The 16,885-nt window shown below is 35.3% G+C and overlaps 1 protein-coding gene across 3 annotated transcripts in view; it reads left to right on the top strand.

The window, feature by feature from the left end:
• The window catches only part of LOC124409755 (growth factor receptor-bound protein 14-like), a 288,180-nt gene that overhangs the window by 3,075 nt on the left and 268,220 nt on the right, over window positions 1-16,885 (top strand). For all 3 annotated transcript variants that reach the window (XM_046887582.1, XM_046887583.1, XM_046887581.1), the window contains exons 2-3: window positions 8,663-8,944; window positions 11,365-11,595. In XM_046887582.1, the coding sequence (XP_046743538.1) occupies window positions 8,671-8,944; window positions 11,365-11,595 (505 nt within the window). In that variant the 5' untranslated portion in view covers window positions 8,663-8,670. The remainder of the gene's footprint in view (window positions 1-8,662; window positions 8,945-11,364; window positions 11,596-16,885) is intronic.

Genomic DNA, 16,885 nt, shown 5'->3' with positions numbered 1-16,885 from the left:
AATAATTTACTAAAATTTACTATAAACGCGATAATTATACGTGAATTCCGGTTACAAGGAAGTTATTTTTAAAAGTTTAATGAAAATGCATAGCTTTTGAAATTTAACCGATAAGGCCGTAAGACACGAGATATTATTAATAAGCCGCCGCTTTCTTTCTCCTTTATCATATGATACAAACTTTTTCTTGTTCCCTTTCGTTCACTTTCGTGTTTCTCTCTCTCTTTCTCTCTTTCTTCCTTTCTCTGCGTAGAACGTGTATTACATTGTATGAGTGTACACGTGCAATATTCGTATATTATATTTTGTTGAAACATTGTGCAAAAATATTTACACGAAGTTACTCGTATCATGAAAATAACAAACGATGCAGCAGCAGCGGCGCGGCGGTTTGAAAAGTAAACGTTCGGTTTAAAATTTTCCTCGTTTTAAAGAAATATACTTTTTATACAATATTTATGACGCTTCGTGTATATAGAAGGAGTCGTTTCATCTACATGTTTAAAGTAGGCGCAACGGCGAGATACGCGTTATTGTATGCATCAACGTGTAGGTACAGTAGGTGTACGTTTTCGTGTACCTACGCATCTAAAAAAGCATAAAAATGAATTCTAAGTATAGAAAGCCCGTATCGCAATTTTACTCCCACGACGAGTCAAGATTATTATTATTATTATTATTAAAAGACGTAAAAATTATTACGATAATTAATAATAATTATCGCATAGACGGAAACAAATATAGGCATGTAATATAATAATGACCATCAGGCATCAAATACTTGTATCCTATTCAGTTGTATAAACATGCGTGTGTTCGACTCTAATATATAAATAATTAACTCCTGTAAGTTACTTATTTTAAATTTAAATAATACAGAAAAGATTTACGAACTATTGATATTCAAATTGAAATTAAAATTAAATCAAATCGATAAATAAATGTATAAATCAATATATAATTGAGCGATCGCTAATTGCAACGCAGTTCAAGTGTAAAAATAATCTCTACAAATCAAGTCCATTTCAAAAGTCATTTATGGTGTATATATATTATATAAATATTAGGGTGGCGCAAAAAAAATCGACTATTTTTTTTTTTTTTTTTTTTTTGAGTCTCTTGTGACAAAATGTTAGTTTTTGATGTTTTAAGAGCCCGCTCCAAAGGATAGTTCAAAAAAAAAATTATTAAGAGGTCGCTCCACGTTTTTTAAAACGTTAGAAATCGTCAAAAATCGATTTTTTTTCTCGGTACAGTATAATTTATGTAGACAAAAAAAAAAAATAAGTTTCCGAAAGTTTCAGTTCAAAATTTGAATTTTGAAAGGTCACTCATAATTTTTTTTCAATTTTTTAATGCATTTCTTTAGATCTTTTCGAGCGACCTTTTAATATTCATATTGAAATTTCAAAATTTTTTTTTCTTTCATTTAGTAAGAAAGAATCGATAACAATACACCACGACATGAATTAAAAATCAAACAAAATACTGAAAATATAATTTTTTTAATTCAATTTTTCGACGATTTTTGACATTTTTTAAAGTTTGGAGCGACCTCTTAAAAATTTTTTTTTGAGCTGCTGGCAGCGTTTGAACAGTCCGAGGTTAGTTAGGCGTTACGAGTTTATTTCTTTTTCCACTTTTCACTCTCGTTTTCCGCTTTCTCGCATCTCGATCGTGTCCTTTTTTATTCTTTCTTCGTTCGGGCAACTTTGCCTCTTTTTTTTTTTTTTTTTTTTTGCTCCCACATTCGAACAAAGCAGTGCCTATTATACGTAAAAATAACTTGATACATACACTCGAGGATAAGCAAAAACGTGGCCTGATAACAGCTGGTAATCTGGACAACATGAGCCGTTCGATTGCCGTTAACAATTATCGTCGAGTAATGAAAGGCAAAATGACGTAAAGAAAAAAATAATAATAATAATAATTAACAAAAGAAAATTGAGCATTGAAACAGTCTCGAGAGAAAATTACTACCGTCGACTTTTTTCCTGTATTTCATATTTTTTTCTAACATTCTACTCGGTAAAAAACGTGACTTGAATGGTTTTTCGAATTTTTTTTATTGAACTGTTTGATTTTTGATAAGTAATCCAGTGAACGACACAAAACACCCCCCGTTAAGAAAAATGTGGGCCGAATTTTTCTACTTTTTTTTTTTTTTTTTTTTTTTTTTTCAAACCCAAAATTAACACAGTATCAAATCGTAAGCGTCAAAGAAGGGTCAATTTACTTGTAAATGTTCGGTTTCACCGATTCGATGATGCACCACTCTAGATAGTAAAGATAATTTTGGGTTTAAAAATTTCAAAATTCTGAATTGGGTGATAAAAAAATAGAAAAAAAATATCTGACTTCTCTCTTGCAACGTTTTATACGATCGTGAAAATACGATCGACGTGTGTAAAAAAGATGGTTAGAAATAATAGAGAAGTAAAGATCGCGATGAACGGATTAAGAAACTCCTCTTGGAACATCGACTGATAATCCTTCGCGTGTTCATTAATCTTCGAGGTTAGGTTAGGTTAGGTTAGGTTGAGAAATCAATCCCAGGATTTGAATTTTGGCACGATTTTTACTATTATTCAAGAGTCGAAATTCATATTTTTTCAAACGTTTCAAAATAACAAGCAAATGTAATTGTGGAATCTTAATCGGTCAGTTTTTTCCCTTTCATATCCTAGAGGTGTCGAGATTTGAGTTAAAAATGTTTATAACAATTTGATGAAAAGCTACTGATAAAATAATGCTCATTAACCAGGTTGATTAGCAGAAAATTTATACCGTTTAATAATTTTATCGCGAGAGCTAGTCTTGACTTGAGTATTTTGTCAAATTTATAGTTTTATTAAAAATATTTTTCAATATCAGGTGAAAATATTCATTTACCTTTCAATTATTACATCAAATAGGTACTCAGTAAGTGAGACAATGATAATGAATGATACTTCAATTACATAAATTAATATTGTATCGCGTCGTTCGTGGGAGTAAAGAGCAAAAACGGATTGTGAGGAAAAATAATCGAATCGGTCAATTAATCGAGTTCCAAAAATAATCGACTACACTCAATAAATCTGGAAAAAATAATCCATTTAATCGAAAATCGATTTATGTTTGTCATTCGAGAGGGAAATAACTTCAGATTTGAGTGACACAATAATTTTTTCATTTCAATTAATTCAAATGAATTTATGTAATTCAATTTGATTTTTTTTTTTTATTATTGTAAATTAATTTTTATAATACTGATAAATTTGTTCAATTCAATCTAAGTCATTTTAATTCATGAATATCAATTTTTTCTTTTTTTTTTCTAGCCAATTCCTAATAATTCATTTTAAATGAGGTAGAGAAAAAAAAAATTTTGTCGACCAATTCAACTTCAATTTTTTTTTATTATTTCAATTTTTTTTTTCCTCTCAACAGATAATTCTGGTACGAATTCAAACCGATTCAAACTAACTTGATTTAATTTTCTATAATTCAATTCTTTCTCAATTGATTCTCATTATTTCAGTCGATTCTCATTAATTCTAAGTAATTTTCAATCAATTCGGTTGTTCCTTATTAATTCAGATGAATTAGCATTAATTCACAAACCTGTTGACACATCAATTCAGAAAGTTATTTTCACCTCGCCGCCTGAAGTATAAAGTTTCGAAGAACTGTGTGTGTGGGGGGAGGGGGGGGGGGGGGGAGGCCAATGAAATAATTGTAATAAATGATTTATACGGCACAACGTTTGACGGGATTGTATCTCGTTTTGATTTCTTTTCGCACGTGCTTCTCCTCCTCCTCCTCCTTCTTCTCTCTCTTCTTATCGTCCTGGACGTCGTACACGCATCGACGAATTACGTAATCGGTTACCGTTGCAATTATCATTTCAGGCCCCGTTATTTATCGCCGCTGAATTGATTCGCCGCATGACACGCCCTCGCTTTTTTAAACACACACACACACACACATGATATATATATAAATATATTGCACAAACACATCGTATAATTAATTATACAACGCGTGTAAGATCGCGTAACTGAACGTTAATATACTTTGGTTAAAAAAAAAGAAAGAAAGTAAAAAAAAAAGTGAAATTTGGATCCAATTTGATCAGTTTTAACAAAAATCTATTTCAACCTTCGGCCTCGAGTAACTAAAAAATATTCTCTTGTTATTATTTAAATAATATGTGTATTTAAATACCTGCGTTAATAATACGGAGACGGGAGATAAAGTGGGGGAATATTTCTCAATCGATTCTGAGTAAATTAATCTGAATCGGTGCAACGGTTCGGATCATAAGTGCAAAGAGTGGTTGCGAGATAAGGAAAATGCTGCAAGACGCGCGTAAAAGATAATAATATGCTCTGCATACCACCGAGGAATTTATATCTCTAAAACGATTCTAATCTAGTAATCTCAGTGTAAAACGATTACTACGGCTCTCATGATACATAGATGCAACGTCATAAGTACAGTGAGTTCAATTTCAAGCTAAACTTATAGTTAACGCAATCTGTACGTAAACTTATAAAAATTGTTTATTAAGAAAATAATAAAAATTACAATAATACAACGGTTTTCACTGTTTAAATTAACTTCGTCAAGTATAGTATAGTATACATATAGGTATATTATATATATATTGAAAATTGCATATATTACGTAAATTAAAATATATATATATATATATATATACAGATCTCCATACAATCAATTCTTTAAACCATTGATTAATGCTGCTATTCAATTCAAGAATTCGAATATATAAGCGCCGCGTAATATGATTTTTTTTCTCTTTCATTCCAATTTCAATGCCGATGCACTTTTCGACCGCTATTATACTTTCTACTGTGATCTCTTGTTACAGGCTTATATACACAAATACGTGCATATAACAGAGGAAATAGTAATCCATGTGGATGTCTGTTATCAAGTTTATTAATCCATTATTATTATTATTATTGTCCTTGTTATTGCTATTATTATTGTTATATTAACTCTTACGTGGGAAATTATGATGATCGTGAAGGCAGAAATTGATGTTGAAACTTATGCCCAACAGATTTTAAAAACTCTTTGCAAAATACGAAACGTGGTGCTGCCGCAATTATTATACGTTCGAGCTGTCTGTTCTAACGTAATCCCCCCTCCCCACCCGCGTATGTATAATATCGGCTGTTGGCATATACATGCGCATGCATAATGTATACAGACACTGTATACATGTATGTTTATTTTTATTTTATTTATTTATTTATTTATTTTTTTTATTTTTTTTTATTTTTTGTTAAGGAAATGGTATTTATACGTCAATTCAGAGACCGGTCACGTGTGTTATATATATACATATGTTATACGTGGCCGGAACGATTTTCTCGCCGTTCGATACGGTGGATTTGAGGCTGAGTTTATTCTTAAAAGGAATTATCGTTGGTTTGCCGAGGATTGATAGTTTTTTATTAATATTATAGATACTTGAAAAATGCGAAGAATTTCTTTGAAAGTACATTAATATATATATATATATACATACATATATACGTAGAATATTACGATGCTTCGTTTCAAATTTGTTTAAAGTAAAATATTAGTCAAAAATGTTAGTGAATCGTTCAATTCTTATTGCCATTTATGATATTGTAAAATTGATTTATTCAACGATGCTGATAAAATGAGGAAAAAAAAAAAAAAATAATAATAATAATAATAATAAGTAAAAAATGAACCACCGTTTTATTTTCGTCAGTAAACATTCCCGGGCTATAAACATAACAATTTTTCGCGAAACAGTCAGTGTACAAATATCTCTAAATAAAAATTAATAAAATGTATAGGTGATGAGTGAACCTCGAGAATCGGTACATTGATCGTTTGCAGATAAATTGTTGAACAATTTTTAAAAAGTATAAAGATTCTCAAAGATGAAACGTTACATAAAACGTGAGAAAATGAGAATATTATTTCCTCCTATTTTATTGTCAATTATACTATCTATAGGCATAAATTTCCGTGAAGCAACAAGTGCCAAAAGTCTGAGCATTTTGAGAACAATCACCTGTTTAAATATCTCGCACAGCAGACATGGAGGCGTCGTGCATGCCTTGTACAAGAGGTAGAGAAAGAGAGAGAGAGAGAGAGAGAGAGAGAGAGAGAGAGAGAGAGAGAGAGAGAGGAGGGGGCTCAGTCTCACCGAGTTTTTTTATTTTTAAATATGATCGCAAATTTATATCCGTTTGTATTATTCAGACCAGGTGTGTAATAATTATCTTATTATAAAAGGTATTTCATCGGGAGATGATCAGAGAAAACTTTATCCTCTATTTCCATTGAACTTGTTCCAGTATAACGTTAATATATACTCTATATATACATATGTCATGCAGAATTCTTTCTTAGCTGGTAATAAGGTCAGGGGGTTAAGATACGTGATGCATCTGTATTTTTATTTCTATCTTCCTTTCTTTCTTTTCATTTTTTCTGTTCTTTTTTTTTTTTTTTTCTTTTTCTTTTCGTTATCGTTGTACGACCTATAAATTAACGCTTATGTACTCTTGATGAATAAAAAAAAAAAAAAAAGTAAATAAATAACGTAATAATGACGCGTAAGCGCGAAGTTCCTGCACTGCAGCAGCAGTTTAATATCCGATTCGTTATCGTAAATTTCTTGATGTATGTAAATACGCGACGATAATTGAATTTACGTAGAATTGTTCGTAAACCTCTCCGGACCTCGTCATTTATTACATGCATACAGACGTATACATACGTACGTAAAGATGAGCAATTACAGTGATTGTTGGTTTTTTTTTTTTTTTTTTTTTTTTTTTTATCATCGACTTGTTTCATTCTCAAAAAAATTTTTTGTTTTCCTTTTTAATCCATTACACGTACGAAACTTAACAATCGTTCGTTATAACTCAAAATTTCGATGCTTATTACGATATAATTAAAAACTGTATATAGTATTAGAAGAAAAAAAAAAGAAGGTATAGAAAAAAAAATTTGTTTCATTTTCATAATTATATAATACGAGAAACACACGTATGCGGTAAAAACGAGTTTTTTCAACTTTATGTCCGATTTCGTAACGAATTGTGAAGGTCAGGATCGCAGCTGCGGGAATCGCGACCTTGCTTCGTCGGTCTTGCTGGAAAAAATATTGTACAAATTGGATTCACAATTTGGATCAATTTGTTCATCCTTTTTCGGGCATTCCAACATATACATGGTGTACGAATGACATAATTAAAATTAAAAAAAATTGCAGGTTTCACAGGTCGATTATATTATCAACGGCATGATTCTGTAAAGAATTGAGTTTATCTTTTCGCCTATTTCAGATTATTTATTTTTATTCCCATTCTCATTTATGTAATCGATTCGTCAGATTGCAGCGTGTATTTTTCTACCAAATTGTTTACCTGCCTTTATTCGTTCGGAGTGAGAGAAAAAAATCATATATTCACTGTATAACATGATTTTCTGTATTTTTAAGAAGATGAAATGAAAAAAAATTAATAAATAAATGAATAAAAAAATTTCACAACACGTCCGAGAATCAAACAGTGGTTGAAATTTCCAACTGCAATTATCGATAGCAAAATTACTATCCTAGCGAATCATTTGCAATCTTTTGAAACTGCAGAAAAAATTAAGAGTACATGAATGTGCAAAAATTTATATCTCATTGGACGATTCTACATATGCTGAAGCATAAAATACGTATGGATTTCCCAGTCAATGATCGTAAAAAGGCAAAGAAAAAGAAAATAGATATAAGAATTATGGTTCATTTTCAAAATATGTTTCTACATATTGTCATATAGCAGACATAAGGAGAAATTTCGTTGCATATATCTAATCTGTAACGTTATTGCAGGAGGAGGAAATTGATAAGTTGTTCAGCTGACAAGCTGACAATCTGACAACGTCCTATATATTGTCTGTTTATTTTTTCAAGGATCTTCTGTATTATCTCGGATATTACGTATAAGATCTGTATGTATTATAAAGCTATAATGGTATATCAGTGAGTCAGCTTATTTGATCAAAAAAACAAAAAATGAAAAAGAAAAATTAACTATACTTAGCTCGTCGTTTATCTCATTTCGGCGTTTTTCTGTATAATGCGCTAACGAGAGTTCAGTAGCATCTTTTAGTCACGTAGATACCTACATTTCTTGGTAATATGATAGTACACAAGTTTCTTTCATCACATACATGTAATTGCATGTAAAACAATTTTCCGTATAAAATTTCCCACGCTTGAATCGTAGAGATTAGAAAAAATGATCTTAATTATTATTTGTGCACGATAATTCATTAGATAAATTTTTAGCCGACTGCAATCTCTTCAATTTCGTCACCTCAACGGTGGATTTTTACGATCGTCGCAAATTTATTGAACTACAAAATGTCGCGCGTTAAAACGTACCACGTGGCTGGTTCAGTGGATCTCAATTATAATACAACCAATTTTCACGAGCGACTTTTGACGTCCGTGAAAATCCACCCCAAGGATCACTATTTATATCTCCAATACAAACTGTTCGCACGGTCGGTACGATTCCGACTGCGAAAGCGCCGCCGATAATGTACCGCGGGAGACAACAGCATTACCATCAGCCGCTAACCGTTCCTTCTTTTTCAGCGGTCGGTATGGCAGATCAGCCGCCCCGCCAAAGCCCGGACGCCTCCTCGGTGACCAGCGAAGGCTCACCTCCTCACCAAGGCAAAAACCCGACACCCGTGGACGCCATAGCCTTAATCAAATCCACCTCCAATCTCGCTGATTCCTCGGATGAAAGGGAGTCCCTGTCCGCCCCCTCGATCCCCGCACTCTCAAGAATCCCTGAAAGCCCCCTGAAGAAGGCCGGGAAGCATCCGGGACGCAGACCCCGCCACATACCCAACGACGGGATGTACTGGAGCGGTGAGTGGATGTTTTCACTCTTACACTTTGGCCCCCATTTCTCCAAAGATGCCAAATTTGTCCATTCAATTTTTACTCTGTTACACACGGAGAAAGGATTTGTTAAGTTTATCGAACGTGGTGATCGAACACGCTGCGATAAAAATGTTTTTTTTTTTTTTTTTTTTCAATCGAAGGAATTTTATTTCATCCAACAAGGGGGTGGTTGGGAGGAGAATTTGTGTTATCAAGTAAATCCAAATTTATTTCAATCAGTAAAATATTTTTTCCAGCGTATTTGGTAAGTTCACCAAATTTTTTTCATCTCTGCGTGCATAGAAATGTGACAAAAATAATTTATGGGTACTATGACAATAAGTAGGCTGTATTTAATGGAAGTTACAGCTCATCGTCAGCCTTGAGTAACTCAAAAATATATCCACCTTGAGTGATGATGTAGATTGATGTAGAAAAAATAAATAAACATTATCAGAGGAGGAGGAAATATTGAAAATTATAGAACTGAGACGCAAATTTTACGTCTTTTTACACCAGCTGCTCGGTAATTTGATAGTAGGGAGAAGACCACCGTGGAAAATATTTTTTTGAAAATAAAAGGAGATGATAAAAACTAAATGAGCAGAAATAAAATGCGTGAAAAATTGGGCGCTTGATTCTCTTTTTATTAACAATTTCGATAAGAGTCATGTACGTGTTTGTGTGCAAAGCAAATGGGCAAAGTCGTATTAACTAAACTCTGGAAAATCGCAGACTTTATATAATGAGCATAATCAGGTAATTCGGGTAGCTTTTTGCGCCCACGATTATAGAGTAGATGGCGAAAACGTCATTTTAGTTGAATGAGTACAAACGATTTTGAGAGCTGACGATCCACTCGGAGTGTAATTAACTTAATAAAATAATCCATGAATGAACTAGTCGCGGTCGTATATGTGGCCAATGACATCATAGCGTTTGACATAAATTGCGAAATGCCAACAAGTTACGTTCACGAGCTATTTTTACCGATCGCTATCGCACGGCTACGAGTTTTACTTGTTTAATGGTTACGTGCAACGGTGAACCGGAATCGTTTTGCCATTTCTGCTACGTGGTAGTGACAAATTGCGCAAAACGACGTACAGATAAAATAGCGAAGATGGTCTATTGGCAAAAGTCCAAATTTCGATTGTTAATACAAGAATTTCGGTAACACTGAGTGCGTAATGGATTCCGGGAAGACCGGCCCCAGAAATCGAGTTTTGTGTCATAATTTCCGACTCGATATTCGTTCACGGTGTGATTTTCGTTTGAATTAACTTACGGATGCGGAACGCGTGCGGCATAAATAATCGGATGCAGTCGTGTTGGAAAATTTAATTGGAATCAGTCAAAAAGTAGGAAAGATTATGAGGAAGAGACGATCAGCTCGTGCGTAACTTGATATTACTTTGAGGTGAAATTTGAGTTGGTGACGACGCGCATTTAAGCCGCTGGCTGCAGCCTTTCCTTCATATCTAGAAGCGTTTATTTTCGTACTCGCCTGAGCTGCTGTCTGATCCCTACACAACGTGGTGTAATAATCATCTCTATCTCTCAACTTAATTTTTTTTCTCCCGTACTGGGTTGAAACCAAAAATCCTCCAGAAGTGTGAGATTTTTTAATCAAGGTTAAGAGATTCCTCTTGTACCATGTGAATCTTAATTATCGTTTGAATAACTTGCAAAAAATATACTCATTCTAGTAACTCCGTGAAATTTTACGAAATAACAATGTCGTACAGTCTGCCAACTGGACTGGCTTTGTTTTAATATAAATAGTAACATATTTGTTTTCTTAAACCTTGGAAGGTCGCCTTTACTCTGTCACTTTGAACGAAAAATTCGTTCTGAATATGTTCAAAACGTGTAGTATAATTTAAATCAAGCGTTAATTAATAAATATCAAAAGAGTAGGTGACCCACTTTTTTTTGTACACGATCCGACAACTACCAAAACGCGTAAAAAATTCAAAGTATCAAAATTATACAGTGAGGATGTTGATTATCAAAATCGATAATTATTGCAACGATAGTAAAAACAATAACAATTTTCGGCGGTTACTCCCTTTCGCAATTACCGTAGAAGAATCATTTTTATTCTTTTGCTTTTAGTCGATGAATTGATACTTCATTTATTTTTCACTAATTATATCAAATAGGTGAGAAAATAATAATAACCGACACTTTAATCACATGAATTGATATTCTATAGCGTCGTTTATGGGAGTAAAAAACCAAAAACCAAAAAATAATCAAATATACTCGATTAATCTGGAAAAATTAATCGTTTTAATCAAAAATCGATTATACATATTTGGTAATCCATATCGATCGGCCGATCAATTATCACGAGCGGCAAAATCCTCGTCGTCAATTTCTAAAGCTTTTCTCCCTTTCAGGGATCGATACATCGGATCAATCGGGGACCCAGGAGCCCGAATCCTCCTCGATAATCAGCGAAAACTCCCTCTCTCGTCTGGTCAGAAGTTCGACGCCGGATGAAAGCAGCTCCATGGACATCACCAGCCACTCGCCCCCCTCGACTTCCTCGCATTCAAACACCCCTCGTCAGTCCGGAAGGAGTTCGAAGCATGAAGAGCATGACCCCTGCTGCGGGGTGAATTGGAACAGTGAGTTGATATTTTGACTCTGACACTTTTTCCCCATTTTTCCAATAATGCCCAATTTTTTCTAACTCAATTGTTACTCATTACACACGGAGAAAGGACTCGTCGAATTTTTACCAAACTTGGCGATCAAATATCCGGCGAGAGAAATGTTTTTTTTTCCAATTCAAGGGTTTTTATTTCATCCAACCAAACAACTCGTCGAAAAAACGGTTATCAAATAAAATCGAATATACTTGAATCAGGAAACCATTTTTTAAACGTATTTCATCGGTGAATTCAAAAATTTTTTTTCTCACCCTCTCTCTCTTTCTCTCTCTCTCTCTCGTACACGTACCCAGAAAAAAGGATCTATTTGAATGTGAAATTGTTTTGAAAATTTTGCTACCTCGAGAAAGAGAAGATGAAAAAAAAAAAAAAATTCCTTTGAAATCAAATTTTATTCGAAACGAATCCATTTTTCTCCGCACTTACACTAATTATATCCTGTCTAACAAATTTTTGTTGAAAAAAAAAAAAAAAAAAAAAAAAAAAAATAATGTTCTTTATCTTGACAAATTTTTTTCTGAAATTTGAATCGATCGATTACGATTCTTTCGATTGGAGCTGACAAGAAACTATTATCATTCATTCATTTACAATAAGCAAAATAAACTTTGCATAAATTTCTTTTTCAACGCTTGATTCAAATTGTGGGGATGCATGTTGTTATCTGCGTACAATGATGATATTCTTGAATAAGTTGATCTTAATCAAAGTTCACTGACTGTGAACTTAAATTCGCAATTACGATATTCAAATCTACGAATATAGAGCATGATTACGAGAATTTGAAAAATTTTCATGGTGTGCCAGTTCTACAAAAATTGTTGGTTTTTTTTTTTAATTTTTGGGGGAACTGCTCACAGATCCAAAAGTCAGGAGATTCGAATTCGCAAATTAATTTGTCAAACAGCATTTTTTTTTCGAATTCCTTATCCGTTACTTCTTCGAATTTCGTTTGGTTTCATTTCTACTCATCCAATTAGGTCAAGCTTTTTGAACTTGGCATTTTTGTCACACTTGTATGTAGAGAACAATTTTTAAAACCTGTTTATTCAACATGTAGCTCGATTAGATAAACGATTTATGAATACGCTGACAATAAGCAAGGCTTTGTAGTAGGAGTTATAGATCATCGTCAGCCTTGAGCGACTGGAAAATATATCCACTTCGAGTGATGATAGATCTGTAGAGAAAAATAAACGAACATTTCCAGAGAAGGAGAGTAAACATTCAAAATTACATCACAAAGACGAGAATTTTACGTCTTTTTGCACCTGCTGCTCCAAAACTTTGGTGCGATTTTGGGGGGAGGGAGTCTGTTTTGCAAATAAAAAAAACTGGTTATAAACTATACATAAGCATAGATAGAATGGGTTAAAATCTGGGCGGTTGACGTAGCGTCGATGGCGAAAGTTTTATTTTCATTGAAGACGTATGAACGACTTTTAGAGCCTTCGATTCACTCGAACGGTGATTAACTGAATGAACTAATCCATGAATGAACTAGTTGCGGTCGGATATGTGGCTAATGACATCACAGCGTTTAACATAAATTGCGAAATGCCAACAAGTTACGTTCACGAGCTATTTTTACCGATCGCTATCGCACGGCTACGAGTTTTACTTGTTTAATGGTTACGTGAAACGGTGAATCGAAATCGTTTTGCCATTTCTACTGCGTAGTAGTGACAAATTGCCCAAAACGACGTACAGATAGAATAGCGAAGGTCGTCTATTGGCAAAAATCCAAATTCCGATTGTTAATACAAGAATTCCGGTAACACTGAGTGCGTAATGGATTCCGGGAAGACCGGCCCCAGAAATCGAAGTCTTGCGTCACAATTTCCGTCTCGATATTCGTTCACGGTGTGATTTTCGTTTGAATTAACTTACGGATGCGGAACGCGTGCGGCATAAATAATCGGATGCAGTCGTGTTGGAAAATTTAATTGGAACCAGTCAAAAAGTGGGAAAGATTATGAGGGAGAGACGATCAGCTCGTGCGTAACTTGATATTACTTTGAGGTGAAATTTGAGTTGGTGACGACGCGCATTTAAGCCGCTGGCTGCAGCCTTTCCTTCATATCTAGAAGCGTTTATTTTCGTACTCGCCTGAGCTGCTTTCTGATCCCTACACAACGTGGTGTAATGATCAACGGCGTTGCTGCCACCTCTCAAACTGCGTCTCGTCGTAGAAGTGACCGGTTTCAGGAAAAAAGTAACATTTTCGACTAACCGTCCCAAATTTATTTTTCCCCGGAACAAGATTCAAACCTTATAAAATTATTTGCCGATCAAACATCCTCCCGAAATATCGGATTTTTAGATCAAGTCTAAAAGGCGCCTCTTTTCCACGAGACTCCTTCTCATTCAATGCAAATGACCTGTAAAAAGATACACTCATCGCAGTTTCTTCACCCAACATTTTACGAAATAATCGTGCAGTACGTTTTGCCAATTGAACTGGCTCTTATTTCAATACAAATAGTAACTTTACTTCGTTATTTTTAACAAAAATTCCAAATTACACCGTAAACCCTGTCGATAATGAACCACTCAGGTCTTGTGTTGGCCATAACGAGTCTGATAACGATTCTTATCGAGGAATACTGGATATAAAGCTTTCGGGCTTTTTGATTAGGATGCAAGATGACAAGGAAAGATAATATAAGGTGGCGACAAGGACGATGGCGTTTTAGGTATGGTTATGTATACACATACACATACACACCTATGTTTACTGAAAAAGGGAAGCAACAGGAGGCGAGGTCAAGTCGAGGACACGCGACGGTATCAGACTGACTATTTATTCCTGGTTTTTCCAGGTCGTATCAAAGCTCACATTCTGGTTCTTGCATCCGTTAACATATCTAAATGAAGAAAAAAAGAAAAAACGTGTGATCAGGAAGTGTGAGAAAAGAAAAGCAGTTATAATGCTAGTGAGACGTCCTCTCTGCACACTCCATTATTTCATCCCTCTCTCCTTTACTTAGAGAAAATTCAAGTCCCGTTCACCCAAGAGCTCCAAATTTAATAATTCATCGAAGCCATTTGATTAGAAGAATTTTCTCGCGACACGTGCCAAGTCTCATCATGGATCACGGAAGTATCTGATCCTTTGCAGAACTGCAGAGCATAATAAACCGAAACCACATTTGGCAACTACGAGTGTTCGCCGCATAGCCAAAAGGCATTGTACTTATAAATTCTAATCTCGAATGGAGATCGTTGGCCGAGAACTTCGATTATCCTTGGACGTCGCGGTCATCCGTCATTGCGAAGCGAATTGGCCGCTGTTCTCCTTCCAAGACGGTCACCGCACTTCGTTTGGGTTCTAGTCCTGGATGGTACGGGATAGAATGGAATGGAATAGAATGAGATGAACACCATCGACGTCCTCGAGTGGTGTGCAATACCGAATACCTGCTTCATACAGTCATGTTCTCAGGCCACGTGGATCTTGATACACGTACACCGAACCAGAGAAGAACGTTGCTGCGAAGCAAACGGTTCACAGCCTGCATCTTCCAAGGTGTCCAGTATTATTCCAGAAATTATAGGAATTATTCAAGGTTTTTCTTCAAAGACTTACGAAATCACACCATTTTACCGTTCATAAGCATCCACGGTGAATCCATCAAAGCCTCACTTCAGTAATTGCGGTGTTACGCAAGTCATGTCCCCAGAGTAAAACAAGAAAAGTTGAGAGTACAGTTCTTATCCGAAATAAAGACGTGAAGATAGATAAATGGTGAGAAAAAACGTTTATGATTCTAAAATTTGTTTTTTATTAAAGGTACCGTCCAACACTTGCTGTATGGTTGTATCTTCGCAATTAATCTAACAGTTGAACTGGCGAGTTACAGTACCAGAAACAAGCGAATCGTTTGGCGATACTGGTCGAAAATAGTGCATTGTATAATCCTACACGTGTTGCATGGTGTTGGACTGTCATGAAGAACTGTACAAGTCGCCTCGAAAGCTGTGCGATTTCATAGAAAAATGTCCAAACTTTTCCCAACTTGTAGCACAAGTTGCCATCCCGTCAAGGAAGGTTTCACGTGACGAGAGCTTATTTTCGAAACTTTAGACTCACGTTTCGTGACTGTAAGTCTAATAACATCGTCCTTCATCCTTTGAAACTCGACTTCGAGACTGTAGTTGCATGGTCTCGAAGAGGGTAAAACGACTGGTTAAAAACTCGTCTATTATCGTCATTTGTTTTCCAAAATTCCAAATTTACTGTACAGATTCCGAATTTCTCGATGATTAAATCCAATTTCTAGATGCTTAGACACCAGAAATTTATTTTCTAGTAACTTTAGAACCAAGGATCAACCAGATACCACCAAAAAGGGTGAACAACTAGTACCTTTAGCTTATACCCACGAGGTTTCCATGGTTATAACCAGAGCCACATAGCGCAACTGAGCATCATCCTCCATCATTCTCTCGAACTCGACTATCGAAGAAGCTGTGCGTCCGATGAAACCCGTAAGGGTATGAAGCAGGTGCATGATTTTCAAAGTGGGTGAATCAGCTGGTTAGGAACACGTCCATAGCGCCGAAGCGCTCACGCGCGGTAATGTAGCGTTCGCGCAAAGGTAAATGCACCGTAGTTTGTTTACTGCGCAGTTGTTGCGCTAGCTATACCCACTCTAGATGTATAACGGAGACGGAAAAGAATCGGAGGGAAAGGGGCAGCCTTCGGATGTAGGATTCACCGGCACCGCCTCGGCTCTCTATGCCCCACTGTACTACGGTGGTTGATCCCAAGTGAATGACCGCCAAACACCTCGCTCGTGCCTCTCTCTCTCTCTCTCTCTCTCTCTCTCTCTCTCTCTCTCTCTCTCTCTCTCTCTCTTTCTCTCCGAAGGAACCACAGCCACACACAATGTGTCTTCACGCGAGTCAAAACCCGATAGAAACGTGTTCCAAATGGAGTTCTAATCATTTTGAATGGACGAGGTTTGGTCCCACTTCAATTGTGTGACCATTTTCGCTTGGTACTTGAACAGCTTTTCATCTCCCAATTCCACTTCGTCCTTATCTTTGTCTATGGCTATGTCTTTATGTCGACGTTGTTATTTTAGTCGATACATATATGGTTTATAGATATAGCGATCACACGTGACGGGATTCTTAGCATCACTCTGACCTTGATGACCTTCGTAGTACGTCGGTGGCATACATATTATCACATGGTACAGTTAAGTGCTTACATACTTGTAGAGATATAACAGACTGT

Source organism: Diprion similis, chromosome 8 (assembly GCF_021155765.1).
Source record: "Diprion similis isolate iyDipSimi1 chromosome 8, iyDipSimi1.1, whole genome shotgun sequence".
Lineage (NCBI taxonomy): Eukaryota > Metazoa > Arthropoda > Insecta > Hymenoptera > Diprionidae > Diprion > Diprion similis.
The sequence above is the reverse complement of the archived record's forward strand: the minus strand, read 5'-3'. Positions and strand labels throughout refer to the sequence as shown.